The sequence below is a fragment of the Chiloscyllium plagiosum genome, unplaced genomic scaffold (genome assembly GCF_037043375.1).
Source record: "Chiloscyllium plagiosum isolate Xiang-an unplaced genomic scaffold, Cpla_swu_hap1 HiC_scaffold_10, whole genome shotgun sequence".
NCBI lineage: Eukaryota > Metazoa > Chordata > Chondrichthyes > Orectolobiformes > Hemiscylliidae > Chiloscyllium > Chiloscyllium plagiosum.
In genome coordinates this window covers 16820227-16837819 of record NW_028270148.1, presented here as the reverse complement: position 1 = coordinate 16837819, position 17593 = coordinate 16820227, and the positions used below count along the sequence as shown (strand labels likewise).

Here is a 17593-nt window from a genome sequence, read left to right as displayed (position 1 = left end):
GCCTTCTGCTTGAAACGTCGATTCTCCTGTTCCTTGGATGCTGCCTGACCTGCTGCGCTTTTCCAGCAACACATTTTCAGCACATTAGAACAGTGTCTACATGTCATGCAAAATGCATTGAGGTATCCAGTGATTGTGAAAAGCACTATATGAATGCAAGTTTTTTTTTCATTTGAGAATAACGAGTCCCTTAGCTGATAGAGCCATCAATGTTCAGGAAGAACCTCTTCACAGGAATGATTCTATCTGTGGCCTTTGTGAAGACTCTAACTATTGTGGTCCTCGACTCCATTAGTTCCTTTTTAGTAACGAGGTATGCTTCCACCATGCACCCACTTTTTCCGGCTGAATTGATTGCTTATAATGTCACAACTTGTAATTACTATCATTACAGACTGAGTGGAGGGATTTGTAACAGCGGGTACAGAATCAAACAACTGAACTTGCTTTTGATTATTAATACATGTTTTGTGAGATGTAATTTTGGTTGAATGCTGTTCCTGATGAAAAATATTTGTCTTGTATTGATTTTCATTACCTTTGTAAAAACTTTCATGGCACAATTGGACAGTCTTCATGGCACACCAGTTGAAAACTACTCTCCAGCAGTTCTAGTTCTGCTGTCATAAGACTGCTTTGGGGAGCTGCTTTGGGGAGCTGCTTGGCTCCAAGTTTGTCGTGGTGGTACCGAAGGATTTTTTTTTGTATTATTTAATGGCATGTGCATGTCAGTGGAAATGCTGACATTTATTGATAATATATAGCAAGTTTTGAGAAGATTTGTAGATCAGGTTGAGGTTCTGGATGTATGTTTGCTCGCTGAGCTGGGAGGTTAATTTCCAGACGTTTCGTCACCCTATTAGGTAACATCTTCAGTGAGCCTCAGGCGAAGCAGTGTCCATGATTCCTGCTTTCTATTTATATGTTTGGGTTTCTTTGGGTTGGTGATGTCATTTCCGGTTATTTTTCGCGGGGGCTAACTCAATGTGTTTGTTGATAGAGTTCTGGTTGGAATGCCATGCTTCTAGTGCGTACTCTGTTTGGCTTGTCCTAAGATGGATGTGTTGTCCTAGTTGAAGTGGTATCCTTCCTTATCTGTATGTAAGGATACTAGTGATGTCGTTTTGTGGCTAGTTGGTGTTCATGTATCCTGGTGGCTAGTTTTCTGCCTGTTTGTCCAATGTAGTGTTTGTTACAGTTCTTGCACGGTATTTTGTAAATGACATTAGTTTTGTTTGTTGTCGGTATAGGGTCTTTCAAGTTCATTAGCTGCTATTTTAGTGTCTTGGTGGGTTTGTGGGCTACCATGATGCCAAGCGGTCTGAGTAGTCTGGCAGTCATTTCTGAGATGTCTTTGATTTAGGAGAGAGTGGCTAGGGTTTCTAGACGTGTTTTGTCTGCTTGTTTGGGTTTGTTGCTGAGAAATCGGTAGACTGTGTTCATTGGGTATTCATTCTTTTTGAATACAGGTATAGGTGATTTTCCTCTGCTCTGCATAGTTCCTCTGTACTGCAGTGTGTGTTGGCTCGTTGAAATATGTTCTGATTCAGCTTCGTTTGTGGATGTTGCGATGATTGCTTCTGTAGTTCAATATTTGGTCCGTGTGTGTTGTTTTCCTGTCGATGCTGGTTTGAAGTTGCCTATAATTTTCCTTCAGAAGGTAATGGTAGACACCTTCAAGCGTTGCAGTCTGTCTTGTGCAGAAAAATGCAAAGTGTTTTTGGGAAAAGAGTTCCAGGTTTATGACCTAAGAATGGTGAATAAACAATATTGTTCCAATTTAGGATGGAATGTCTTTGGAAAGAGAATTTACAGGTCATGACGTTCCATTTCATGCCTTTGCTGTCCACAAGGGTCCGCAGAGGCCCTTGGTTTCAAAGGTGTTGTTGAAGGAGATTTTATGATTTTCTACAATGTACCTTCTGTATGATCGATACTGCTGAAGCTATGTATTGGTGTTTAAGCTGATGGATGGGGATCCAACGAAGTTGACAGTTTGTCATGGATGGTTCAAGCATGAATCTTTTTGGAGGTGTGCGCTCATCCAAGCGAGTGTACAGTATTCCACTTTCTTGTGTCTTGTAGATGATGGCTTTGGGTACATGGGGTGAGACACTTGTCAGAATTCTCTTTCTTGTAGCCACTGTAGATACAATAATGTTTCAGGTGCCACTTTCCACAACATATTAAGGTTCTAAAGTATATACACTTCCACTAGAATGTCGCAACTTTTTTTCTCCAGAAAACAGAATTTTACTGTTTGTCACATTGTTTGTGGGATCTTTCCATGAACAAATTTTCTACTGTCATTCATTAATCCAGCAGTGAAAGTTTGTGTTTTTATTTTTCTGCATTTTCAGTGATCTGGAACCACCAGGCTTCCACTCCTAAAACGAGGCAGGGAGCCAATTTAATATTTGCTGAACATACAGTATGCATAACAGCAACTGGGAACCCATCATACATGCTTCGGAACTATATGGGGTAGTAGGGGTCACAAATATACAATTCTATTTAAAGGAAAGCAAATTTCGTGGAACGTTTCAAATCCAACACCTGAGTTCCCAAGTATTGGGCGAACAACTGGTGGTGGAACAGCTTTGCGCATGCGCTTATTGATGGTGCACCGGGGAAGGGTTTGAGTGAGGCACGGCAGTCGCCATCTTGGCAGTGAGACAGCAGCTGCATCAGGTCCGGGAGGAAATGCCGCATTTGTTCGAGTCCATGAGCAGTATGGAGGGATACCAGCAAGCAGGACCCACACAGTACCGCTTCTCGCCCTACACTTTTAATGGAGGGTGAGTGTGAGCTACCTTCAGGCCTTGGTAGGAGCGGACAGGTGATGGTTGGTGGTTGGAGTTAATCGGGCCTTGCAAGGGGATAGACAGGAAGAAGGTCCTGGGAGTGGTGTGTGTTGGAGGGGGCGGCTGTGACTGGGGAAAGTGGGTAAACAGAGCAATGGGTTAACAGGCTCGGGACGGAAATTTGGTGGGGGTGAGGGAATCAAGCAGTAGAGGCTTGGGAAGCTATGAGGGGTAATTCAGGACAGACTCGGGAATGGGCAGTAAACAGGCCTAGGCTGGGGAGGGTGGAAAATGGGCGTGGGGTGGCCGTGGCAAAGTGAGCTGGAAATGTGTTGCTGGAAAAGCGCAGCGGGTCAGGCAGCATCCAGGGAACAGGAGAATCGACGTTTCGGGCATAAGCCCTTCTTCAGATGCAGAAACTTATGCCAGAAGTTTCCTGAAGGGCTTATGCCCGAAATGTCGATTCTCCTGTTCCTTGGATGCTGCCTGACCTGCTGCGCTTTTCCAGCAACACATTTCCAGCTCTGATCTCCAGCATCTGCAGATCACTTTCTCCATGGCAAAGTGAGGCCAATCAGGCCCGGGAGTTGGTTTGTAACTAAGCCGCGGGAGAAGGCGAGGAGGTACAGACACAAAACAGAACTTAGCTAGATATTTTGAGTACAGAAATAGGACCTTTGGAAAGGGGTAAAGTATGACCAGTTTGGAGTCTACAATAAAAGGTCTATGTTGCATGTAACAAAACATTCACAAAGTTGGCAATGAGTGCTAAGCTTAGGGTTAAAGTCAGTGAACTAGTCCTGAACCTGGGCAGTGTGTTTGGCAAGGTGTATGAGGACTTAATTCCGACTTTCACGTTCACCCATTGACCTTTTAAACACCAATGATTCACAGCTATGAATTTGTGAGAATGGTGCAAGACCAATCAACATTGCATACTAACAGTATACTCCTGATAGAGGAAGCATGTTAGTGTACTGAGGCTAGTTTCCTGAAGGGATAAAATCAAATTGAATTTATTTTGTTTGTAAAAACTAGTTCAAGTTTTCAATCTTATTCATTCATACCTTGATGGAATAATTTTGAAATTTGCTCATGGTAGCAAACCCAGTGTGGCAACAGTGTAGATGAAACCAATTGACTGCCACAGAACATCAGGCAGGAGAAAGTAAGGACTGCAGATCAGAGTCAAAAAGTGTGGTGCTGAAAAAGTACAGCCAGTCAGGCAGCATCTGAGAAGCAGGAGAGGTGACGTTTCGAGCATAAGCTCTTCATCAGGAATGGGGGAGGGGAAATGAGGGATAAATGGGAAGGGGGCTGGGGGAGTAGGTAGCTGGGAATGCAATTGGTAGATGAAGGTGGTGGGGTGATGCTGATAGGTCAGAGTGGATAGGTGGGAAAGAAGATGGACAGGTAGGACAGTTCAAGAGGGTGGTGCCGACTTGGAAGGTTGGATCTGGGAAAAGGCAGCAGGAGGGAAGATGAGGAAACTGGTGAAATCCGCATTGATCCTGTGTGGTTGAATGGTTCCAAGGCGGTCTCCTCACCTTATCCTAGATCCAACCCCCCAACTCAGCACTGTGCTCTTAAACTGAACTACCTGATCTCCTTTCCCACCTATCCTTTCCACCCTCCTCTCTGACCTATCTCCATAACCCCCCCCATCTTCATCTACCTATCACATTTTCAACTACTTTCCCTCAGCCCCACCCACCCTCCCATTTATCTCTCAGCCCCCTTGGGCCTCCCCCACATTCCTGATGAAGAGCTTATGCTTAAAGCATCGGCTCTCCTGCTCCTTGGATGCTGGCTGACCGACTGTGCTTTTCCAGCACCACACGTTTTGACGCGCAACATAAGGTAACAGAATGAGCAGACAGAACTTAAGCAGGTATGAGGAAATTCATTTAGGTAGAAGGAATGGGAGAGGTGATGTACACTAAGTCATAGTCATACAGCGTAGAAACAGTTCTTTTGGCCCACTGCATCTTTGTCAGCCAACAAATCCCAAACTGCTCTAATCCTTTCTCCCTGCACTTGGTCCATAGCCTACTTTGCCCTGGCATTTTAAGTGCTCATCCAGATACTACTAAAATGTTACAATAGTAATTGCCCCTATCACCCTCTCAGGCAACCCATTCCATTTTTCTGCAAATCTGTGTTGAAAATCCTTTCCTCAGATCTCGTTTAAACTACTTGTCACCTTAAACATGTGCTCTCTGGCCTTCGATGCATCTACCATAGGGAATTGCACTGAAGAGTGCAGTAATCTGTAAATTATCGTACAAATATTTGAAAGACACTGAAAGAGTGGTTAGCAAAATAAATAGGATTTTGAAGTTTTTTTTACCTGGAGGCATTGAATACAAAAGCAGCAATGGTGTGCTGAACTCTTAAATCTCTGTTTTGGGCACACCTAGAATATTGCATTTTATTCTGGTCACCAGACTTTACGAAGGATGTGAGAGTGCAGAGATTTTCCAGAATGGTTCTATGGATGAGATAATTTAGCTGTAAGGTTAGCTTAGAAAAGCAATTTGGAATACAGGTATTCAAAGGGAGATTAAATGGATGAGTACAAGATTGTATCAGGTTTAGCTAAGTTCGAGAAATGTTCACATTTACAGAGGACACACTTGGAAGTTTGTCAAGAAACGCAGGTATGAAGAAGAACTTTTATGCACAGCCTGACCTGGAGCTTGCTATCTATGAAGATTGTGCAAGTGAAATTAAGAATGATTTCAAAACACAATTTAATGCATATTTGATCTTGTAGCACTTTAAGAACAGAAAAAAATAAATTCAAATCAAAAGCAAAAGACATCTGAATGAGAGGTTTGCTAAATCCATACATTCAACTAGTTGCTCATGTCTGCAATACAAGGCCATCTTCGAAAGAGACCTAAAGTTGACTGGAATCATTCGATGCATGGGAAGGCTATGCTGCTAGCTGTGGCTGCCTAGATTTTAACAATCAGGAAGGGTTTGGGAGAAGTGGAGGATAGTAAAGTTATCAGTTGATAGAAAGGAGTGTGATATGGATGGAGCTGGCACTGACTTATTGGTCTCCACAAGCACAAGATTTAATGCTTCATGCTGATGTGGCATGCATCTTGGGTGTAGTCCATCATCTCCCAAATTGGATGATGCCTTCCTGCACACCCCACCCCGATAGGCAATTTGTTAGCTTCTCAATGCCATCTAGAAAGGATCTCTTCTCTATTATATTGGAAAGCCTTCACCTCCATATTCATAGACAGATCATGGCTGTAAAGTAAGTGAATGTGGGTAACCAGAGAGGGAAACTGAAGTCTTTTACTGAGATAAATGTTAGCTCTCACAAAAATGCAGCTCTTAACTGCAACGGTTGCTGCTGTGCCACATACATAAAGTATCTTTGGCAGACCTGAATTTGTATTACATCTGTACATAACTGAATACAACTAAATGTCTGTAAGTTCCAAACAATACTTTCTTTTATATGAATGATTAAGGGCATAATAGTACATAGGCTTTTAGACATGTTTGATAGAAACTGCTAATGCTATATGTTAGATTTATTTTGTTTTAATTTTAGTTTGATTTATTGTTGTCACATGTACTGAGGTACAGTGAAAAGTTTTGTGTGCTATATAGGCAGATCGTACCATACAAGTGCATCAGGGCAGCAGAACAGCTTATAGTGTTAGAGCTGCAGATAGATCAGAATTCACTTTGAGAGGTCTGTTCAACAGTGGGGAAGAAACTGTTCTAGAATGTATTCACATTTACATGCAAACTTATATCTTCTGCCTGCCGGAAAAGGGTGGAAAAGAGTATTACCAGGGAGGAAGGGATCTTTGATTATATTGGAGTCATTTTAGATTATTGATGGAGTCAGTGGATGGTTTTTGTGGTGGACTATGCTGTGTTCATGACTCTTGTAACTTATTGCATTCTTGTGGAGATCGGTTCCAGTACCCTAGCTGTAATGCACCCAGATAGGATGCTTTCTCTGGGCCATCTATAAAAAATTAGTAAGTGTCTTTGTGGACATGTTGAGTTTCCTTAGCCTTTTGCAGAAGTAGACATGTGCTTTCTTGACCGTCTTGTCATCATTGCTCCCAAGGACTTGGCGCTCTCAACCATCTCCATCTCAGCGCCATTGATGCAGACAGAGTCATGTCATCCACACAGCTTCCTGAAGTCAGTAACCAGCTCCTTTGTTTTGCTGACATTGATGGAGAGATTGTCTTTAACCATGCAGCTAAACACTCAAACTCTTTCTTGTATTTTGTCTTGTTGTTTGAGATCCAACCTACAATGGTGGTGTTGTAAATGGAGTTAGTGGAATTTGGCCACCCAACCATGTATATATAAGGAGTATAGAATGGCTGATGCAGTCTTGCAGGGCACCATTATTGAGGTTTATGATGGAGGTGGTATTGTCACTTATTACTGATTGGGGTCTATGGGCCAGTAAATTGAGGATCAGGTTACAAAGTGGGGTGCCGAGATGTAGATCTCCAATTTTAGAGATGAGAAATTGGCTCTTGTCCACTGCTATATTGTCAAACATACTTAATTGGTTGTAAAGCATTTTGAGATATTCAGAGGTTAAAGCAGCAATTTTGGAAATGCAAGTTTGTCTTTGAAAATCGGTTATACGTCCCCTGACCATATGTACACTGAAGAACAGGTAGCCATGATGTGGAGATGTCAGTGTTGGAAATCTCAGGACACCAGGTTACAGTCCAACAGGTTTATTTGAAATCGCAACCGTTTGGAGCATTGCCACTTTGTCAGGCAAAGTATGACAGCAAAGGAGCAGCGCTCTGAAAGCTTGTGATTTCAAATAAACCATAACATGGGTTCATATGACTCTGAAGAACAGGGCATTCTTTGTGAAAATGAAAAATGAATGTCTCCACTTTGAGAGGTGCAAATAAGTTAGTGAATCCGTATGATATGAGAAGTTGCTGACTGTGTTAAATTCTACTGAGTGACTGGAGCAATGTCTATGTAAACCATATTGAAATTATTTTCACAGTAAATTCCAGCACATGTAAAGCGCAAAATGAAAGGCAGCCTTCGGTTGTTCTTTTTGTATTTTTTGGAATGTACTTCTGACATATTGATTTTCTTTCTTCCCACCCCACTTGTCACTATCAACAGAACTGTGTTGGCCTTAGCTGGCGAGGACTTTTCCATTGTTGCTTCAGATACACGACTGAGTGAGGGTTACTCCATTCACAGCCGGGACTCTCCAAAATGCTACAAACTGTAAGTTCAAAAAGCATGATTTTATTCATGCCAAAGGATTTTGAGCAAAATTATGCACACCTGTGTGTTTTGAGATTTATTTTTCTTAAATCATTAGCTTTAAGTGAACAGACTGTGAAAGAGAAGGCAACCTGGGCTCTGGTTCAATTGAGAAATTTATTCTGGCATGGTAGAATTGGTTTGTTCCCATTCCAAGTCTGAGAGGATGTCTGCTAAGGTTTCCATTCTTGACTGTTATTCTATGGGTGAAGGATTCAAATTGATGGTATGCAAGAAAAATCCTCCCTTGTGCTGTTTAGGATTGTATACTGGCTAATTCATTTTCCTTTTCACCTTATGGTTATAAATTGCATTTATAGATTTTATTTCCTATACAGAAAGGAGGGCAATCTTTGGGATAAAAATTCATAGAACCTAGGAACTTCAAGTGTGCCTTGTGTTTGATTCACATAGCCAGATTGTTCCAAATATTTATCCATTTATCTTTGTTTTGTGTGTGTGTTGAGACCCTTGGGTTTCCCTCTTGCATCCCCCCCCCCAACAACTTCCTTGTGGAAGCTTCTGACCATCACAGAGATTACCCAGCATTCACTGCTTTCAGTCCACCAGACACTGAAGGTGTGTGCAAGTGGGAAGTTGTGCCTCAGTATTAGCAGGTGGACTGTCTGTAAATTGTTGTTGGTGTCTCAGTTTTATTTAAGTCTGCTTTTGGGCCTGTGCATGCTAACCCTCTTGTGATGTTTCTGGTGACTAAATGATTTTTCTTTCCCATCTCTTAAATGTCAAATGGGGTGAATCAAATCCAGGATTTAAACTGTTCCAGTGATTGTGAAAATGGTGGAAATTGTATTTCTCTCATTTGTAAGTCACCATGGTTCAGTTGGTAGTATTCAGGCCTCTGAGCCAAAGTTTGTATTCCAAGTTTTACTCCAGAACATGAGTTGAAAAGATAAGGCTTGCACTATAGTCCAGTACTGAGGGAGTGCAGTGCCGTAGGAGGTGATCTCTCTCCCTCTCAGGTGAGAGGCTGAATTTCAGGTGGATGTGATTATGCTGTTCAGTATTATTCAGCAAATTAGATTAGTATGTTCCAGCCACTCAGATTTCACATGATATCCTTTTTGTTTTTAGGACTGACCAAACAGTGATTGGATGCACTGGATTCCATGGGGATTGTCTTACTCTAACAAAAATTATTGATGCAAGATTAAAGGTATTTACAATTTGTAAAATGCAGCATAAGATATTCAACTACATTGGATATTGAAAGTACAGTGCTGAGGATTGTTAAATTTCTATTTGTGTTTATCTACATTATAGATTATAAATCTGAACAGTGGAACATCTCTCACATGAGCCACTAGGTAGCAGATTCAAGTATGGCTTTGTCGGGTCAGTTACCGTCAGGATTAGAGTAGTGCTGAAAAAGCACAGCAGGTGAAGGCAGCATCTGAGGAGCAGGAAAATTCGATGTTTCGGGCCAAAGCCCTTCATCAGGAATCCGATAAAGGGCTTAGGCCCAAAATATCAATTTTCCTGCTCCTCGGATGCTGCCTGAGCTGCTGTACTTTTCCAGGACAACTCTAATCTTGACTCTAATCTCTAGCATCAGCAGTACCAACCTTTCTCCCTCAATTGCAGTCAGGCACACTAAAACTCTCATTTATCTTCTTTGTCTGAACACCTGTACTCTTGCCTAAGATTCACTATCTTTCCACCCTTCAGGCACTCTGCCTGTATTCCTGATGAAGGGCTTTTGCCCAAAACGTCGGGATTTTACTGCTCTTCGGATGCTGCCTGAACTGCTGTGCTTTTCCAGCACCACTCTAATCTAAACTCTGGTTTCCAGCATCTGCAGTCATTGTTTTTACCTAAGAGTACAGTCTTGTGGAAAAAACTGAACCTTCAACATCCTTTGGCCTCTGTAGTTGTCAAATTAGAAGTAGATTCATGTTTTTTTGTGACTGTGGGACTAAAAATTAGTTCTGTTGTTTTAGTCCTTAAATCACCATTGCTGAATTAGGCCATTCAGCCCATCCCGTCTGCTCTGCCATTTAATCATGGCTGATATGCTTCCTAACCACATTCTCCTGATTTCTGTCCATAACCTTGAATCCCCTTACCAATCAAGAATCTATCTCTCTCTGACTTAAATACACTGAAAGACTAGGCCTCCACAGCCGTCTGCAGAAATGAATTCCATAGAATAACTACCCTTTGGTTGAAGAACTTGCTCCTCAACTGTTCTAAAGGCCTGTCCCTTTACTCTTGAGGCTGTGTGCTTGAGACCTCGTCTCTCCTACTTATGGAAACATCACCTCCATGCACTCTATCCAGGCCTGTCAGTATCTCTTAAATTGAAATCAGATCACCCCACCCCACCCATCTTTTAAACTTGACTGAGCACAGACCCAGTGTCTTCAACCATTTCTCACATGATAAGCCAGTCATCCCTTGAGATATTCTTGTCAACCTCCTCTGGACCCACTTCTTCCTTAGATTGGGCCCAAAACTGCCCATAATATTCCAAATGCAGTCTGACCAGAGACACTTGCAGCTTCAGCAGTGCATAGAAGCCCTATAGTCTGAAAACAGGCCATTTGGACCATTGGGTCCACGCCAACCATCTGAACAGCATCCCACTCAGACCCTCCTATTCTATCCTTGTAACCCTGCATATTCAATGGCTAATTCACCTACACTGGACACTGGGCAATTTAGCATCTTTGGACTGTGGGAGGAAAACGGAACAGCCCGGAGAAAATCCATGCAGACACTGAGAGAATGGGCTGACTCCACACAGACAGATGTCTGAGGCTGGAATTGAACCTGGGTCCCCAAAGCTGTGAGGCAGCAGTGCTAACCACAGAGCCATTGTGCAGCTCTTGTTTCTCTGCTTTTGTTTTCTAGCTCTCGAAATAATAGCTAACATTGCATTTGTCTTCCTAACTGCCAGCTGAACCTACATACTCACCTTAAGAGAATCCTGAATTAGGATCTCAAGTCCTTTGTGCTTCAGATTTCAGAAACCTTTCCCCATTTAGAAAATAGTCTACACCTCTGTTCTTCCTGCCAAAGTGTGTAACCTCGCACTGTGCCATATTGTATTCACCTGCCACTACTTTGCTCACTCTCCCAACTTGACCAAGTCCTTCTGCAGCCTCCCTGCTCCCTCAACATTACATGATCCTTCAACAATCTTCGTCATCTGCAAACTTAGCAACAATGCCCTCAGTTCCTTCATCCAGATCATTGATGACAATTCACATTATACATCAATGTAGAATTACTATATGTCTTTTTTCACCACGATGCTTATAGCTGCAGTATTTGTTTTTATATTTAACTGATCCCTTTGTAATGTATTTCAGATGTACAAACATTCGAACAATAAGACGATGACAAGTGGGGCGATAGCAGCAATGCTGTCTACAATTCTGTACTCACGACGGTTTTTCCCTTACTATGTTTACAATATCATTGGTGGCCTTGATGAGGAAGGTGAGATTGATTGCTTGTTTAATTGTGACTGTACAGTCTATTCTATTTTCTTCCAAATCATGTTCATTCTTAGCACCGGTCTATTTATTTCTGTGCCTGAGATTGATCGATTGAGTTGCTGTGTTTGTGTTTTTTGTTTATTTTGCAGCTAAAGGTACAGTAATTGTGAAGCATTTATTTCAGGCTGTTTACAGTGTAGCATTCACTGAGGCCTGGGAACAACTTGCCTATCCACCTGTTCTCCTTATTGCTAAGTTTACAAAATACTTGTTTATAAAGTATTTTTCGCAATCTCAGAATATTGCTAAACAGGCTTTTTTATTCACTTTGCTGGCTGCAGCAGCATTTATTACCCATCCCTAGTTGGTCTTGAGAAGGTGCAGATGAGCTGCTTTCTTGAACCACAGCAGTCTACCAGCTGTGGGTTGACCCATAATGCCGTTAGGGCGGGAATTTCAGGATGTTGAACCAGCAACAGTGAAGGAATGGCAATATATTTGCAAGTCAGGATGGTGAGTAGCTTGGAAGGGATCTTGAGGGGGATGGTGTTCCCATTTATCTGCTGCCCTTGTCTTTCTAGATGGAAATGGTCATGAATTTGGAAGGTGCTGTCTGAAGATCTTCGATGAATTTCTGCAATGCATCTTATAGCACACACTTTAACTGAGCGTCGGTGGTACAGAGTGTGAAAGCAGTGCCAGTCAAATGGGCTGCTTTGTCCACGTGGTGTCAAGATTCTTGTGTGGTGCATTCATTCAGGCAAGTGGGGAGTATTCCATCACACTCCTGACTTGTGCCTGGTAGATGGTGGACAGGGTTGTGGAAGTCAGGGGCTAGGTTTCTTGCTGCAGTATTCCTAGCCTCTGACCTGCTCATGTAGCCACTGTATTTATCTGTTGAGTCCAGTTGAGTTTCTAATCAATGATAACTCCCAGGATGTTGATAGTGGGGGATTCAGTGATAGTAACAACATTGAATATCAAGGGGCAGTGGTCAGGTCGTCTCTTGCTGGTGATGGTCATAGCCTGGCATTTGGCGCAGATGTTACTTGTCAGCCCAAACCTTGTTGCATTTGGACATTGATTGCTTCAGTGTCTGAGGGTCGCGAATGGTGCTGAACATTGTGCAATCATTGGCGAACATCCCCACTTCTAACCTTGTGATGGAGGTAAGGTCATTGAAGCAGCTGAAGATGGTTGATCCGAGGACACTAGCCTGAGGGATTCCTGTAGAGATATCCTGGAACTGAGATGACCTCCAACAACCACAGCCATCTTCCTAAGTGTCACATAAGGCTCTAACCAGTGGCGAGTTTGCCTCTTGAAACCCATTGATTCCAGTTTTGCTGGGGCTCCTTGATTCCACTTGGTCAAATGCAGCCTTGATGTCATTTCACCTCTGGAATTCAGCTCTTTTGTCCATGTTTGAGCCAAGGCCGTAATGAGGTCAGGAGCTGAGTCGCCCTGGCGGAACCAAAATTGACCATCACTGAGCAACTGATTGAACAAGTGCTGCCTGATAGCACTGTTGATAACACCTTCCACCACTTTACTGATGATTGAGAGTAGACTGATGGGATGGTAATTGATTGGGTTGGATTTGTCTTGCTTTTTTATACTTGGGCAATTTTACACATTGTTGGGTAGATTCCAGTGTTGTAACTGTTCAGGAACTTCTAAGGGGACAGTAAGATCTGGAGCATAAATCTTCAGAACTATTGGCGGAATGTTGTCAGGACCTGTAACCTGTGTCCAGTGCCTCCAACCGTTTCTAGATATCACGTGGAATGAATTGAATTGGCTGAAGATTGTTATCTGTAGTGCTGGGGACCACTGGAAGAGGCCGAAGTGGATCATCCACTCATTATGTCTTGCTGAAGATTGAGTGAATGTTTCAGCCTTCTCTTTTGCACTGATATGCTAAGCTCTTGCATCATTGAGATTGGGGATATTTGAGGAGCCGCTGCCTCCGGTGAGTTATTCAATTGTCCACCAACATTCACGACTGGATGTGGCAGGACTGAAGAGCTTAGATTTCAATCGTTGGTTGTGAGATCACTTCGCTCTGTCTGTCACTTGCTGCTTATGTTGTTTAGCATGCAAAGTTGACACTCCTCTTCAGGTATGCCTGGTGCTGCTCCTGGCATGCCCTCCTGCACTCACCATTGAACCAGGGTGATCCCCAGCTTGACAGTAATGGCTGAGTGTGAAATATGCTGGTGGACCATGAGGTTATAGATTATTCTGGAGTACAGTTCTGCTGCTAATGGCCCACAGCACCTAATGAATGCCCAGTCTTGAGTTTCTAGATCTGTTCGAAGTCTGTCCCATTTAACATGGTGATAGTGCCATGCAACACAATGGAGGTTATTCTCAATGTAAAGGCAGCACTTTGGTCTCCACAAGGACTGTGTGGTATCCCTCTTACTGTCATGGACAGATGCATCTTTAGCTGACGGATTGGTAAAATGAGGTCTCACTACCTCCTGCAGATCCAGTCCAGGAGCTGTGCCTTTTAGGACCTGACCAGTTCAATCTGTAGTACTGCTGCTGAGCCATTCTTGATGATGGACATGGAAATTCCCCCACCCAGAGTACATTTTGTGCCCCTGCCATTCTGAGTGCTTCCTCTCTGTTATTCAGCATGGAGGAGTACCAATTCATGAGGGAGGACAGTACGTGGTAATCAGGAAGTTTTCTTGCCAGTAGTTAACCTGAAGCCATGAGACTTCATGGGATCAGGGGTCAATGTTGAGGACTTCCAGGGCAACTCTCCCAACTGTACATCACTGTGCTGTTACCTCTGTAGGTCTATCCTGTTGGTGAGGCAGGACATATTCAGGGATGGTAGTGTCTGGGACACAGTCTATAAGGTATGATTCCTTGAGTATGACTATGTCAGGCTATTGCTTGATTAGTCTGTGAGGCAGCTCTACCAGTTTGGCACTAGCCCCCAGATGTTAGTGAGGAGGACTTTACAGGGTCACCAAGGCTGTTTCCACCATTGTCTTTTCTGGTGCTGAAGTTGATGTCAGGAGAGTAGTTTGGTTTGATTTCGGAGACTTCATAGCAATTGGTAAAACTGAATAGCCTGTAAGGCCATTTCAGAGGGCAATTGAGAGTCAGCCAGATTGCTGTGGGTCTGGAGTCACATCTCAGCCAGACCAGGCGAGGAGGGCAGAATTCCTTCCCTGTAGGACATTAGTGAACCAGATAGGTTTTTTCACTAATCAGCAATAGTTTCATGGTCACCATCTGCCATGGTAGGATTTGAACTTGGGTCCCTAAAACATTATCTGGGTTTCTGGATTGATAGTCTGTAAAAGCTGTAGTCAGGTGTTATAAAATAGGAAACATAGCAGTTAATTTGTACACAGCAAGCTCCCGTAAGCATCACTGTGATACCGACCATTTTGTCAGGTTGTTTTGTGATGTTGATTTGAGGGATAAATACCTGTGGCCGTGGGGATAAGTTTTTTGCTTCTCTTTGAAATAGTATTTTGGGAGCTGTTTTTCCACCTGAGAAACATCAAGGGGCCTCAGTTTTGCCATTTCTTATGAAAGGCCGCACTTCAAATAGTGCAGTGCTCCCTCAGTCAGCCTAGATTTTGTGCTCCAGTGTTTTGATTGAATCTTGTTCTTCAATCTTCCAATTTACAAGTGTTACCATCTGAACCACAGGAAGTGAATAGATTGGTTCTGTTATAAATTTATCCTTAGCTGTAATGTAATTGAATCAGCTCTTTGAGAGCTTTGGCTAAAGACTTTATCTTTGAGGTTGTAAGTAGAATAAGAATATTAATTATAATTGCGGTGGTCAACTAAGCTGGATATAAGGTGATACTTAAAAACCAGAGAGACCACAAATTGCAGGAACATTTTTTAATTCATTCATGGGATATGAAAATCCCTGATTAGGCCTGCATTTATTATGATCTCTGGGTCGGTGTGATGAGCTGCGCCTTAAACTGTTGCAGTCTATGATGGGTAGGTTATTTACAAAATACTGAGAGGCCTGGATAAAATGGATGTTAAGATGTTTCCACTTGTAGGTGAGATTAGGACCAGAGGACACATCCTTGGTGAAGGGATCACCCTTTTAGAATGGAGATTCTGAATTTCTTCAGCAAAGGGGTAGTTAATATGTGGAATTTATTGCTGCAAAAGGCTGTGGAGGTTATGTCAATGAATCTATTAGCGAAAGAGATAAGTTCTTGATTAATAAGGAGATCAAGGGTTATGGAAGATGGCAGGTGAACGGGAGTGTGAAACATATCTGCAATGATCGAATGATGGAGCAGACTTGAGCCAAATGGTTTAATTCTGCTCCTAATTTTCATGTTCTTATAGATGTCAGACTTTCCTTTCAGTAAGAAGGTCATGGATACCAGCTGAACACGAGTGATTCAACTCCATAATCCGGTAGTAATAAGCCAGTGCACTCCTAAGGGAGTGCTGTTGGAGGTGTTGTCCTTCAAATAATGTTTTAAATGAGCTTCTGTCTGCTTCCCTCAAATAAACATCAATTTATTCCTCAGTATAACTATAGATTACTTGCACATTTCACAACTGTTTGTGAGCACCTGCTGTGTTTCCCTACACTAACAAACTTTGAAAGTACTTCCTTGGCGTTGAAGTAGCTTAATATATCTTGAGGTGAAAGAAGCTATTACTGTATAATTTATATATCTTTTATATATGGAATGTTTAATGTATGTTTCTTGATGCTGCTTCACTATGGAATAAGTAGTAAAAATTTATACAAATAAGTTGTTTTGATACAAAAGCAGTGGCATTTCTGCCAGTTTTGAAATACATGAGAAAATAATTCATAACTGTATTCATTTGTGATGTACATACTTGAATGTGTTTTCTCACTTTGTTAAATGCAGGGAAGGGTGCAGTGTATAGTTTTGACCCTGTAGGATCCTATCAGAGAGATGCTTACAAAGCTGGTGGATCGGCCAGTGCTATGCTTCAACCGCTTCTGGACAACCAGGTAATATTTTTGATCCAAGAACACACTCACTAACAAACTATGCAGCAAGTAGAATTTACGCAGGGCTATGTCAGAGCCGGACTCCTATCGTAGTGTGGAGATTTACTTGATGGGGATATGAATCACAGCACTCTTTTATTTTACCAGTCACTAATGAAACAACTCAAACTTAAGGCACTATTTGTCTGTTATTTTCTATTTAAATAACAATAAAAGTATAAATCAATTATCAGCTAAATGCGGTGAAGATTTATAAATAGAAACCTTTAATCTGGTTGTGTCTTCTTTGCTAGATTGGGTTCAAGAACATGGAGAATGTGGAACCCATCCCCCTCTCACTGGAGAAAGCACTACAGCTGGTAAAAGATGTTTTCATCTCTGCGGCTGAGAGAGATGTTTATACCGGTGACGCTCTGAAGATTTGCATCATTACAAAAGATGGAATCAAAGAGGAAACATTGCCTCTGCGGAAAGATTAAGACACAAAACCCTTTCTATTCAGAACAATCTTTGACTTAACATAGTTACTTTTCCTTTCATGCCAGTAATGAACCTGATGGAAAATGGTTTTTGTATGTTTTATTGTAAGATACTGAACTAAACATTCGCCAATAAATTAAACATGTTTCTGTTTTGAATTTATAGGCAAAATTATACTCTGAGGCAGGTTGTAATAATGTGTTGCGTTTGAGTGTGGAATGCTCAGTGTTTCCAGACAACAGTTTGTTCTTAGCCAAATTCCTGTCCTGAGGGCATTTCCTCCGTGTTAAGGTATGAATTATACTTTTACAAGCTAACCTCTGGTAGCTATCCAAGGTCAGCTGGTGACTTACAATTAAACTCCTTTACCCATAGAATGCTGAGAATGTGGAAGTGTCTTCCATGAGGAAGATAATACATGGTTGAATGAAAGATGGATAATCGTGAGAGGGTGAAAGAACTAGGTTAGTTTGAGTTAGCGGAGAGCTAGAGGGAGTTTAACTGGAGCGTAAACAGTCCTGTGACTGACAAACCTGTTTCTGCAATGC

At 42.2% G+C, this 17593-nt stretch overlaps 1 protein-coding gene across 1 annotated transcript; it reads left to right on the top strand.

Moving 5' to 3' along the window:
• The first annotated feature begins 2641 nt into the window (after positions 1-2641).
• On the top strand, positions 2642-17203 carry psmb1 (proteasome 20S subunit beta 1). The gene is made up of 6 exons (XM_043695399.2): positions 2642-2798; positions 7959-8066; positions 9198-9279; positions 11438-11567; positions 16459-16565; positions 16859-17203. Exons 1-6 carry the CDS (start codon positions 2704-2706, stop codon positions 17042-17044), a joined length of 708 nt encoding a protein of 235 aa, XP_043551334.2. The 5' UTR covers positions 2642-2703; the 3' UTR covers positions 17045-17203.
• The last annotated feature ends 390 nt before the right edge of the window (positions 17204-17593 follow it).